This window comes from Saccopteryx leptura, chromosome 6 (assembly GCF_036850995.1).
Source record: "Saccopteryx leptura isolate mSacLep1 chromosome 6, mSacLep1_pri_phased_curated, whole genome shotgun sequence".
Lineage (NCBI taxonomy): Eukaryota > Metazoa > Chordata > Mammalia > Chiroptera > Emballonuridae > Saccopteryx > Saccopteryx leptura.
In genome coordinates, this window is record NC_089508.1 from 28,870,317 (window position 1) to 28,883,494 (window position 13,178).

Genomic DNA, 13,178 nt, shown 5'->3' on the forward strand with positions numbered 1-13,178 from the left:
ATGCAGAGTTCAAGACACTGGTTATAAGGATACTCAGTGAACTTAGTAAGAATTTCAACAGCATGAAAAAGGACATGGAAACCATAAAAAAAAAGAAACAGAAATGAAGGCTATACTAACTGAAATGAAGAATAATTTACAGGGAATCAAAAGTAGCGTAGATGAAGCCGAGAATCAAATCAGCGATTTGAAATATAACAAAGAAAAAGCACCCTATCAGAGCAGCAAAAAGAAAATAGAATTTTAAAAGATGAGGATAGTGTAAGGAGCCTCTGGGACAAATTCAAGTGTACCAACATTTGCATCATGGGGTACCGGAGGAGAAGAGAGAGAGAGCAAGGAATTGAAAAACCGATGTGAAAAAATAGTGATAGAAAACTTCCCGAACCCGGTGAATGAAATATACATACAAGTCCAGGAAGCACAGAGAGTCCCAAACAAGATGAACCCAAAGAATCCCACACCAAGACACATCATAATCGCCTGACCAGGCAGTGGCGCAGTGGATAGAGCGTCGGACTGGGATGCGGAGGACCCAGGTTCAAGACCCCGAGGTCGCCAGCTTGAGTGCGGCTCTCATCTGGTTTGAGCAAAGCTCAGCAGCTTGGACCTAAGGTCGCTGGCTTGAGCAAGGGGTTACTCAGTCTGCTGAAGGCCCATGGTCAAGGCACATATGAGAAAGCAATCAATGAACAACTAAGTGCCACAACAAAAAATTGATGCTTCTCATCTCTCTCCATTCCTGTCTGTCTGTCCCTATCTATCCCTCTCTCTGACTCTCTCTCTGTCAAAAAAAAAAAAAAAAAAAAGGACATCATAATTAAAATGCCAAAGGTAAAAGACAAAGGAATCTTAAAAGCAGTTATCTATAAGGAAGCTCCTATAAAACTGTCAGCTGATTTCTCAACAGAAATTCTGTAGGCCAGAAGGGGGTGGCAAGAAATATTCAAAATAATGAAAATCAAGGACCTACAACCAGGATTATTCTACCCAGCAAAGCTAGCATTTAGAATTGAAGGAGAGATCAAGAGCTTCCCAGGCAAGAAAAAGATAAAGGAGTTCATGACCACCAAACCAGTATTATATGAAATGTTAAAGGGTCTTCTTTAAAAAGAAAAGCATGAATAATAAAATGGCAATAAATACACATGTATGAACAATTGAGTCTAAGAAACAAAATAACAAACAAAACAAACAGACCCATAGTTACAGAGAACATTTGGATGGTTATCAGATGGGAGGGTGTTTAGGGGATGGATGGTAAAAGGTGAAGGGCCTAAGAAGTACAGATTGGTTGTTACAGAACAGTTATGGGGTGTAAAGAACAGCATAGAGAATATAGTCAATATTTTTTTTTCTTTTTTTTTTGTATTTTTTCTGAAGCTGGAAACGGGGAGAGACAGTCAGACTCCCGCATGCACCCGACTGGGATCCACCCGGCACGCCCACCAGGGGCGAAGCTCTGCCCACCAGGGGGCGATGGTCTGCCCCTCCGGGGCGTCGCTCTGCCATGACCAGAGCCACTCTAGCGCCTGGGGCAGAGGCCAAGGAGCCATCCCCAGCGCCCGGGCCATCTTTGCTCCAATGGAGCCTTGGCTGCGGGAGGGGAAGAGAGAGACAGAGAGGAAGGAGGGGGGTGGTGGAGAAGCAAATGGGCGCTTCTCCTATGTGCCCTGGCCGGGAATCGAACCCGGGTCCCCCACACGCCAGGCCGACGCTCTACCGCTGAGCCAACCGGCCAGGGCCTATAGTCAATATTTTAATAACTATGTATGGTGTCAGATGGGTGTGACATTTATTGGGATGATCACTTAGGAAGTGATAGAATGTCTAATCGCTGAGTTTTACACCTGAAACTAATGTAATATTGCATGTCAACTATAACTGAAAAATAAAAAAATGATTAAAAAAAAGAAAATACGACAAATACATGCAATATGGGATCGTGGGAAAAGGGACCTAAGTGGGAAAACCGGAGACACTCAAAGGAGGTCTGCACATTAGTTAGGAATGTCCTGCTAATGGTGACTTCCTGCCTTTCACGGTTGCACTGTGATAAAGTAAGAGGTTAATGTAGGGGAAACTGCGTCAAGTGTGTAGAGAAACTCTTTGTACTATTTTTGCAACTTTTCTCTAAGACTAGAAGTATTTCACAAATAATAAATCAAAAAGTAGTGGGATGTTTCCTAGCGTCTTCCAAAGACAACAACGTTTTTTAAAAAAGTAGTATCTTTATGAACTCAAGGATTTAAATATATTTAATTTGTTTCAATCCATTACAGTTGAAATTGTTCCATCTTTGGCCTGTGGGAAGATAATGAGGGTGAACTTTGAGTTTTTTCACTCAGGCTCCCTGAGTCCCCACTGTTAGGTCATCAAAGGAAGGATGCACAGGGCCTGATGAGTTTGTAAGAAGTTTATTTATGCATCTATCTGCAAAGCAGACAGGCTGAGACTCCAGTGGCCTCAGCGGAGACTGCAGGAAGGGGGTGTCTGATATGGGGACGGCTGCCGGTATCTGCTGATATGGGGGTTGGTGCACCTGGACATGTTCAGATTAGCATGTCCTGGCTTGTGGCCTTGGCCACAGGCTGTCTCCCTTTTCCCAGCCCTCAGGCTCCTCCTGAAGACCTTGTTCCAAGGACACTTGCCAGATCCTCCTGGGGTGAAGGGAGGTGCTTACGGGGAGGTAGAGGTTTGGTGAGGGAGATGCTTAGTGAGGAAGTTGTCCCAGTGAGAGGTTGGGTGAGGGGAGTTCGTGTTTAAAGGGATCCTATACCCAAACTTAACACCCATGACCTCAATAGTATGATAGTTTCCTTGTTTTCCAATGTGTAAAAGTATGTATTCATGTCAAGCTCCAGATCTGGAATCAGCCCTTTATATATACAAGGATTTCTGGTTTCTTTTAGTGGGCAATGGTCTTTAGAAAACATAATGTGGGTGCTAGGGGTGCTGACTTTTACTGTATTATTCATTGTTTGGGGATATTTTCTTTTTGTTTATTTATTTATTTTTGACAGACAGGGAGAGAGTCAGAGAGAGGGACAGCTAGGGACAGACAGACAGGAAAGGAGAGAGATGAGAAGCATCAATTCTTTGTTGTTGCACCTTAGTTGTTCAATGACTGCTTTCTTACATGTGCCTTGACCGGGGGGCTACAGAAGAGCGAGTGACCTTTTCTTTGTTCAAGCCAAGGATCTTGGGCCTAAGCCAGTGACCTTAGTTAGGCTTCAAGCCGGATGAGCCTGTGTTCAAGCCGGCAATGTTGGGGGCTCGAACCTGAGTCCTCTGTGTCCCAGTTTGATGCTCTATCCACTGTGCCACTGCCTGGTCAGGCTGTTTGGGAACATTTTCAATGGACAGAGCTAGGAAATAGGTTTTGTTAATTTTAAAGATAAAATGCACTGTACATTTGTACTGATATTTCCAGTTCATGCACAGGACTGACTATAGGGTTTTTACTGAATGTCATCGATCTTACATTTGTATTTTCTTTCAACTATGTAAAAATTGTTTCTTCTGAATACCAACATAATCACTTATTTAATTCACACACAAAAGTCTTTATCAATTTTCTATTACCACCAACAATATGATTTCTGTAAAGAAATATACACATATATGCACATACACATTTGAACTTATTTATGTCCTAAGATATATTATATTTAACTAAGGATGTGTACTCAGACTACTTATTTTAAAGTCACTTCAAGATAGAGGAGGTAGTAAAGGGTAAAGGGGTCAAATACATGGTGAAGGAAGATGGTTTGACTTTGGTTGGTGGGCACACATTGCAACATACAGATCATGTATCATGGAAACAGATACTTGAATCCTGGATAATCTTATTAACCAATGTCACCCCAATAAATTTGATTTAAAAAGTCACTTGGAATAATTTCTTTCTGTATAGTTATACCACCAACTAATACATTAGATTATTTTGTTTCATATTTCTTTTGTATTTAGGGACAATGACAATGTGAATTTTGCTTTTAAACTGTGTAAAATATTTACTGGTTCCAAAATCAAATTTACAGAATAAACAGTAGTATATTCAAAGAAATCTAGCTTCTATCCCTACCTCTTTTATACTATCCCCTCACTTAGCTTATAGATAGCCATTTAAAAAAATGTTTTATCTTTCTATTTTGTTTTAATGTAAGCATAAGTATATGCATATGAATCCGTAAGAAAATAGATGCATTTTCTTGGAAAATTGAAACAGATATACCTATTTTTTTTCACCTTGCTTTTCTACTGAAAATCCTGGAGATTATTCCATAGAAATATAACGACACAATTTTTTTTCTGCCTACAGCTGCATAGTTCTTCATGAGTTTATTCAACCAGTCTCTTGTTGATGGCTTTACAAATAATGTGAATGCTGAGGTTTTCTGTTGACCTTGCAGTCTTAGCGGAGGGATCGGGAGTGAGGCTGTTTGGGCAGCAGGATTCCTCTCCCCCAGTCCGGGGTTTATGCTGCACATTCCAGAATGGGACTCCCACTCTTCCGGAACTGCAGTGTAGGTGGATCCTGGGTCTTGGATATTTGGGAGTAAGAGGTCCTGAAATTGTGATTCTTGCGGTGTCATCCTGAGCTGGGGGTTCTTGTTGGTATTACCAGGCAATTTTCCTGAAAAGCAGATGGGAAAGAAGAAAATATAGTGCTAGACAACGACCAACCCGTGCCGACAGCATTTAAACCCACAAGTGCTGGTGTCCCTTTGGGAAAGTTCAATCTGGGTATTCTGCCTTCTTGCATTTCACGTGTCAGCACTGTAGTAGGGGTTATCAATGTCTTTAGAACTTTCTCTGATAAGTCTCTCCCTACTTTCTGTCTTCATCTTAACTTCTTTCTCCTCATATTGTCCCTGAACCATGTCACCTCGCTTTTTTCTGCTCTGGCATAAATTATTTATATTTTTGGAGTAAATCACACTGCCCTGTTTGCATTCTACTTCTCTGCCTACTTCTTGGTCTCTTTTTTCTCTCCCTATCCCTTAAAGTTGGTGTTCCCAAAGGTCTATTCTTGGCCTTTTTCTCAATAACTTTTTATGAGTCCTTGATGTTTTTAGAATTAGCTTTTCAATGAAAGCTATGAACTTACTCTTTCCTCAGAAAAAATGTTTCTATCTATATACAAACTTGTGCATTTAATTTCAGGCAGTTCATGGACATCCCTCCATTAGCTCAGGTTCAAGGATACCTTCTCTCACGCGCTCTGGGCTTCCTCTCCCAGGGCCACCATTGCCATTTAATCACAAATGACTCCTAAATCCATATCTCATGCTCAGGCCTCTTTTCTGATCTCCACGCGCCTCTAGGGCATGCCTCACAGGTGGTCTGTAGATCTATAGAGCAGTCTACAGCTGAGACGTGATCTCAGCTTCCACAGATCTGCCCTCTGTCCACGGCAGAGTGGGTAGCTGTATCATTTGGTTTGCTGTCCAAGCCACAACCTAAGAGATATTTTTGATTTCTTCCTATCACTCTCTATATCTAATCAATGACTTTTAAATGAGAGCAAGACCCTTCTCTCTTGTCCATGCCACAGCCCTAGTTCCGGCCACCATCATCTCTCACCTGGATGGCTAGAGCAGCCTCTTAACTGGTCTCTGGCCCTAGGATCAACCTCTCTCCGCCTGGTTATCTACTTTCGCGTAGTGGCTAGTGACATCTCTCTAAATTGCAAGTCTGACCATGTCACTCTTCTGTTGCTAACTTTTTTTCTTTTTTAAAATAATTTATTTAATCATTTTTAGAGAGAGACAGAGAGAGAGAGATAGAAGGGGGAGGAACAGGAAGCATCAATTCCTGTATGTGCCTTGACGAGGCAAGCCCAGGGTTTTGAACTGGCGACCTCAGCATTCCAGGTCAACGCTTTATCCACTGCGCCACCACAGGTCAGGCTGTCACTAACTCTTCACAAGCTTCCCATTGCCCCGCTGAAAAGTCGTGGCATGATACAAAACGCCTCTCAATTTCTCTCCCTCCTGATGTTTGCTCACCGGGTTTCCAACATCCATATCTACTTTTTCCAGGATCTCTGTACTGGTAGGAGTCAAGGCGAGATCTGATATAAAACTTAATTTTTTGCAAACATCTTATAAGCCATTAAAACAGATTCAGAGATCACTGAATAGAACAGAACTGAACCTGGAAAATGAGGACCAGATCACAAACACATACTGAGGAGCTTGTATGTGCAGGAAGTTCTGAAGGACATTCAGTGATGAGTGAGACAGGTTGTGCCCTGAGCCTTACAGTCCGTAAAGCAGTGGACAGAAGGGGCATGTTCCAAATGAACTCTTCAATGGATTAATTTGCTGTCTACCACATACCAGACTTTGTAACATAAAGGAAAATACAGTTAAATGTTGGAAGAAAGGGAAAGTACTATGGGGATGCAGTGGGGATAGAGAACTTCCATTGAGGTGGATTAGTGAAGTCTTTGTGGGAGAGCAGGGTTTGAAGACTTGAAGGGCGGGTAGGGAGTGGTCCAGAAGGGAAGGGGTCCGGCCCAGGAGAGCCTCCAGGCAGAGGGAGCTAAAGGAGCAAAGGTGTGTACTGTGACCTTGGCAGTGAACCACACCTGGGGGACCCTGTTCTCACCTGCCACCAGCGCCTGAGGAGATTTGGGGGGACTGAAGAATGGCTTCATTTGCATTTCTCTACATTTGCATAGTGAAACCCTAAAATGGTTCTGAGGTGTCGTGGATGTTACCACCAAATATGGTTGCTGTGTGTTTCACAGATGGAACAAGTGGAGTTCAGAGGAATTCAAGTAGTAAAGCTTTCAAACAGTTAAAGTACTTTCTGTGCACTAGGCAATCATGGGAATATAGGAATGCATAAATTTAGTTTTCTGCCCTTACAAAAGCAGAGTTACTGGCTTTGGGAGTTCAGAATAATGAATCCTTTTTAGCTTAGAGGTGAGGTGGTAGTCAAGAAAGGCTTCTTGGAGGAGGTATGATTTCAGCAGAATCCTAAAGTAAGGGTAGCATTTGCATAGCGGGGAAGGCATAAGGGGAAAGTCCAGGTGTGGGCAAAGCACAGGGCATATTTGGGGGGCTGTGAAGACTCTGAATGTGTTCCGGAAAGGGGCATGCAAGGAGGTTAATCTGTGGAAATTAGGCTGGTGGAGTAGGTAGGTGCCAGATGTTGGCCTTAAGTAATTCAGTCTTTCATCCTTGCCACCTGCTCTCTGTCCCACCAGGACCAGCTACTCTTCTGTGATGACTGTGACCGTGGCTACCACATGTACTGTTTAAATCCCCCTGTGGCTGAGCCCCCAGAAGGTAATGATGATGAGGTCAACAATCACAACAGCTACCACTACCACTTATTGCGCCCGCACTATGGTGCAAGCCTTGTGCTAAGGTCTTTACATATCTTGTCTCATTTAATCATCACAACCTTATGAGGTAGGTACAACCACTACCATTTTACAGGTGAAGAAACTGAGGCACAGTTCAACCAGCTGAAATTTCAACTTGAGGACTGAAGAGATGTTTCCCAGACATATGGCTAAGGTGGTGGGAGGTGTGAGCTTCCAGAGGAACTGCTCCAGGCCGGGGATGTTGGTTAAGAGGCGTGAAGCAAGGGGGGGGCGGGTCTTCACAACAGTCCAGCCAATCATCTCGGAGCACTTCCTCCGTTGAGCTGCAGACTCCAGCACGTTTTCAGGACCAAGGCTCCAGCAACATTTCAGCCCCATCTTTGAATTGTGAAAGTCAAAAGAAAACCGGGCTTTCAAGAAGTTAGAGCCCAGGGGTGGGTCCTGAGGGTTGGGAGAGGTGCTGCTGGTAATGCCATCTTGTTTCTTGTAGGAAGCTGGAGCTGCCACTTATGCTGGGAACTGCTCAAAGAAAAAGCCTCAGCCTTTGGCTGCCAAGCCTAGGGCCCCAGGTCACAGCAGGTGACTTGCTGCTGGAGAGGCTGAACCAGAGCCCAGTTCAAACCAGATCAAGCCCCTACTCCCAGTATCCAGACAGACCGACTGTAAGGAAACGGCAATCACAGCGGGCATGGACACGTGGAAAGAGGAGGGCGAGGCTCTGCCCATCTCCCCAGCAGGCTTCCGCACACAGCCAGCCCCGCCTCGTTTCTACCAGGAGGATCTTGCACTTTTGAAGAACAGCCCCAGCCCAGCCCCAGCCCTGTGGAACCCTCTCACGCTTACCCTCTCACTGGTCCCCATTTTAAGAGATAGCATTTTGTGACCACTGATCAGTTAATCCTGTGTAGTTTGGTGTTTTCTATCTCTTGTGTTCTAAGAGATCTTCTCACAGCCTCCTGCCTCCAGCTTGGGCTCTTCACCCCAACTCAGCAGAAGAACAAAGGGCTGGAAAGAAGTTGGTATTTATTAGAAGTCTCCCTGGAAACTTTGAGACTCAGTGCCTGGAGGCCATCTTGACAGTGAGATCCCTCCTTGTTCCCTGGTCTCTGTGAAGAGGAAGAGCTGCCTTCTGGCCCCCCCGGCAGATATCCGGTGGCATCCATCGCCTGGGTGGTCTCTTGCTGGGTCTGGGGAGGGAAGCGGAGGCATGGAGGGGTGGGGGAAACACTCTAAAGGTAGTTCTGAGGCCCCGCAATAGCCGATAAGTATTTGTTATCTGTCAGGAGTGGCTTTACAAGGGACCAGGCAGTGCGGCTCCTTCACCTTCAGAATTGGGGCCTTCTTGAGGTGAGACATGTGCACCCTCTGGGTCTGGAGCGCTCCCCGGTGGGACTCAAGGACCAGGAAGGTGAGTGAAGAAGGCTGCCTAGTCAAAGATCTAAATGTTGGTAAAAGGACTACAGCGCTGAGAAACGCTTCCGTATTGCTGTGACACTACGTGCCCAAGTCATTCCTTCCTTCCACGAAGTGTATGTCTGCCGTTGTCTACTGTGCCCTGACTGGAGGTTTTAGGATGCAGGAGAGATGATTGTTACCTAAACAGATTCTGTAACTGGGGGATGCGACGACTTATGATCAAGGTGGCAGCCCTGCAGAGCCCGCAGCCTGAGGGCTGCTTTTGTCTCCTAAGCTCTCCAGTATGTGCTGGACACTTGTGTGTGCTTTTTTTTTTTTTTAATGTATTGAGAAGAAAGAGGTGAGGACACTCAGATTTTGAGAAGTCTGTGTTGGAAGTCCACCCCGTGGGCTTGAGTGGATTGGGCTGTCTTTGAATCTCAGTAGCAGTGGCAACAGCAGCAGCACACAATAACTCACATGTTTTCTGGAAAAATCATTTGCCCAAAGGGCAGGTGTTTGCGAGCGGGACCCTCGCGCATGCTCAGCTTCCCTGAGACCAGCTCCATCTCTGTGGTCCGGCTGCTCGCAACAAAGGCCGGGGTTATTTTTAGCCCTTCAGCTCCTGAAGAAGCCCCTGGAGACCTGGAGACTGGGGCTAGTTGGGCCACTTCTGCCCGCTGCGGTGTTCACTCTGTGACTTGGCAAGAGCCCTCCTCCCTGGCTAATTGCTCTTGGCCCGAGGACCCAGGGCAGCCTGGCGAAGAGCCGAGCTGTGTTGGTCTCCCTCGGTTCTTTGCAGAGTGACCTGTGGCAAGAGATGGGGGTCACTCTCCTGCAGGGGCCTGCGGCCTTGAAGTGAGTTAGACGCATACGTAATGATCTCATTTAAAGGGCCCTGTCCAGATGGGATTTGATCTTTCTCATGAGTCAGACCCGCCCCATGCTGGTTGGTGAACCTGTTTGGATGCTGGAGACCCAGGGAGGCTTGGGAAGCTGCCGTGTTGTTTACTCAGGAGGGTCACATCAGAGGGACATACTTCTTCTCCCGACTGCTCTGGCTCTCTGTCCCACCCACCCCCAAACCCAAAGTGGGGTGTCTGTCCTCAAAGGCCTATTATTCGTTTTGAAAATCACTTCAACTTAATTTTAGGAAAAACGTTACCAAAATGTTCCCAAATGCCGCTATGGCTTAAAAGTTAAAATAGCAAATTAGAAACCAAAAAACGGTGGCCCCTACTACTTTACAGGTCTTCTTTGGAGGGTGTGCACATCTGTTCCCCATCTCAACACAGATGGTGGGCGAGGCCCTGTCCCAGCTCCAGCCATGCCAGCTGCGCCCAGGAGCGGTGAGGGGTGAGGGTCCTGTAACCTGTGCAGTGGCGGGGGTGGCCAGGGGTCTGGAAGGGGTGTTAAGAAGGCCCAGAGTTCCCTTCCCAGTTTCATTCCCTGCAGGATGGGCCCACCTCCTTCTTATTTGTAGAGCTTTGTCCTCACCTGAAATGTGGGGTTAGCGAAGCCAGCCTGTGGGATGGCACAGGGTACTCAAGCAGACACAGTCCTATTTGTCACGTTCTGTATTGAAAAAAAGGTGATGGTCAACCATATTGGTCTTTCTTTGAGTCCCACAGAATGAGCCAGAATCATAGGGTGCATATGGATAATTAGGGTTTTAGTTTTGCCTCTGACATTGAGTAGCTGTGTGACCTTGGGCAAGTCACTTAATATCTCTGAACCTGAGTTTACCCACCTGTGCAATGGAGATAATGTGCCCTGCCTATTTCACAGCAACACTGGAAGACCTAAGAAGTATCATGTTATATAAATAAGCACTGGGGAGCAGGACTCCAAATGATTACTGTGCCCCTTTCTAGTGTGAGTTAGCCAAGCTTACATGCCTTCCTAGAATTTCCATCTCTAACAAAGGGGGTTTATGTTTTAAGGGCTCTGTTGCTTATGGTCAGGGCCACTAGCCCAAAGCTATGACGAGAAAACCGTGGCTGCATGGGTCTGTGCTGGGAGGTGAGGAATTGACCCTGGGTCTTGGGACTGCGGAATGAAGTTACTCAAAATACTCCCTTCTAAAAGATAAGTGTGGCCTGGAACAGGGAGCTAGCTTCTGGGGGGGGGGGGGGATATAATTCAGTCCAGTGGAACATTCACTTAAAATTTTAAGCCTAGCTGGTTGACATTGGGGAAATGACTTGACCTCTCTGAGCCCCATTTTCTACATCTGTAACATGGGTAGGTATGGCCTGTCCAGCAGGGTTGTTACAGGAGTTCAAGGTCATGCTGGTAAAGATCTGGCATGGGGCCTGGCGTGAAGGTCCCCACACTCCAGTAGCCCCTGTCATTGTGTCCAGAGTCCACCAAGTGAAATGATGCTGTTGACTCCCAGCTCAGATCTTTGTTTCACTCTGATGCGGCTCCAGCCAACCAGAGAGGAGGTGAGGCTGCAGGATCCAAGCCGGAAGTTGAAGCTCTCTGTTTCCTGTAGGTATTTTTGAAACTTTGTGGTTTTTTTGGGCCTGCAGCAAGCACAGTGCAGGCAGCATTGTGAAGAAACAGAGACAAGGCTCCTGCTAGGAGTTTTACATTCTAGCTTTCCTCTCAGCTCCCCACTGACTCACCACAGGCACCTAAGGCAGGAGCCAGCAGGTCCCAGGGCTCCCGGGTGCCTGTCATCGCCCCAGGGCAGGCAGGCAGCCCCTGGAGAGGAGCTTCTCCCCAGGCTCAGCTCCGTCTCACCGAACCAACTCACAAGTGGGTGGGTGGGCGGGAGGCAGGCCAGATTCCTTCAGAGCCAGAAGATAACAGGTTTATAGGGGGGGAGGGTTAGGGTTTCACAGCCAAGTTTCATGACGCCCTGGAGAATTACTCATGGTGCGTTTTAGTCTGTGCTTCCAACAGAGCACCGTGCCTTTCGGCCTCCCCCTTAAAAAGTTCAGATATTTTAAGGAAGAAAAATAAGATGATGATTATTTTCCAAGAGGGGCAAGCTTAGGGGACAGACCTGTGCTCTTCTGTGTCAGGTCAGAGGAGAGGTTTTCCCTGGTCTATGTGTGGGGGGTGGGGAGCTCTGAGGGCCACCTTCCTGCCCACTGGCCCCTCTCAGCCTGTTAGGCAAGTGCTGAGCCAGCAGCCTCCTTTCCTCTCCCTCCTGACCCTCAGTTCCACGCCCCTGCTGCACTGAAGGCCTCTCAGAGCTTCCCCGTGTCCACCCCAGGACAAGTGATGACCGGGCCGGGGCCATGCTCACACTCAGCGGAGGTGCCTGCCGCGCCCTGCGGCCCCTTCCCGAGCTGTGCGTTGGCCCTGCGGCCCCTTCCCGAGCTGTGCGTTGGCCCTGCGGCCCCTTCCCGAGCTGTGCGTTGGCCCTGCGGCCCCTTCCCGAGCTGTGCGTTGGCCCTGCGGCCCCTTCCTGAGCTGTGCGTTGGCCGTTGGCCGTCTGTAGCAGGTTCACATCTCTGCAGGGGGAGGCAGGGAGGGGCACCTGAGGAGGGGCCCAGAAACGTGATTTCCTCTTTGGAAGAGGTCCTGGCGCTAAATAACTGGAGGGCGCGGGTGGGAAGGAAGAATTAGTGCAACACTTTTCCCCCCTCAGGCCTGTGATCCTGGAGAACGTGATTTTTTAAAAGGCCAAACCTTTGCCCATCTCTGGATACCAAGCAAGATTCCTCCTCCTTGAGGTCCCCTGGCCTACAGCTCCCTCTTGTTTGGGAGGTTTCCAAGGGCCAATTGGGCAGGAGCAGTGCCCCCCCCCCCAGCGGGTTGGAGTGGGGAGGTACAGGGTACAGTGTGTCCCCTGACTGGGTCCCTGTGGATTATCCCACTCCCGTGGGAAATGTGCCTCCTCTCTGAGATGAGCAGCCCTGGTCCCTCCTGGTCCGGCTGGTGGGGAAGGAGATGGCAGCCAAGTCTGGGCTGGGTCCCCGCTGGCAGCCTTTGGAGTAAAAGGGCCCCAGGCCCTGCTACCAGAGGGGACAGGTCTGGAGGCCAGCAGCTAGGAAGGGAAGGCCGAACCGGCCAGCCCTGCCTCCCCACCTCCTGGCAGAGCGGTTCCCCCTCCTCCCCTTGAGCGTTTCCATCCGGAATCTAGCTTCCACCCCGAAGGATGCTTTTGGTTTTCCTATCAGTCCAGTTTCATCTGGATACCAGGTGAGGTTGGGGGAGATGGCGGAAAGCACAGATACTTTAATCGCTTCAGGTCTGCAAGTCCCCACCCAGACCTGCAGACCCTCCGTTCCCCGGGGTGTCACAGACCACTGCTCAGAGTGGAGGCTCTGAGGTTGTGTGTGGGTCTGGGTCCTGCCCCCATTCTCAAGCATAGGGCTCGAGGTCTTTATGATTCTTGCCCAGGGCCACAGCCACCAGCCCTGGTGTAGAAGCCGCAGAAGAGATGCGTTCAGGGCCTTTGTGTCAGCTGGGGGAGGGT

General features: G+C 47.9%; 1 protein-coding gene across 1 annotated transcript in view; it reads left to right on the top strand.

Moving 5' to 3' along the window:
- The window catches only part of DPF3 (double PHD fingers 3), a 255,213-nt gene extending 243,669 nt beyond the window's left edge, over positions 1 to 11,544 (top strand). The window contains exons 10-11 of the mRNA XM_066388432.1: positions 7,226 to 7,307; positions 7,839 to 11,544. Coding sequence (XP_066244529.1) covers positions 7,226 to 7,307; positions 7,839 to 7,909 — 153 coding nt within the window. The 3' untranslated portion in view covers positions 7,910 to 11,544. The remainder of the gene's footprint in view (positions 1 to 7,225; positions 7,308 to 7,838) is intronic.
- The last annotated feature ends 1,634 nt before the right edge of the window (positions 11,545 to 13,178 follow it).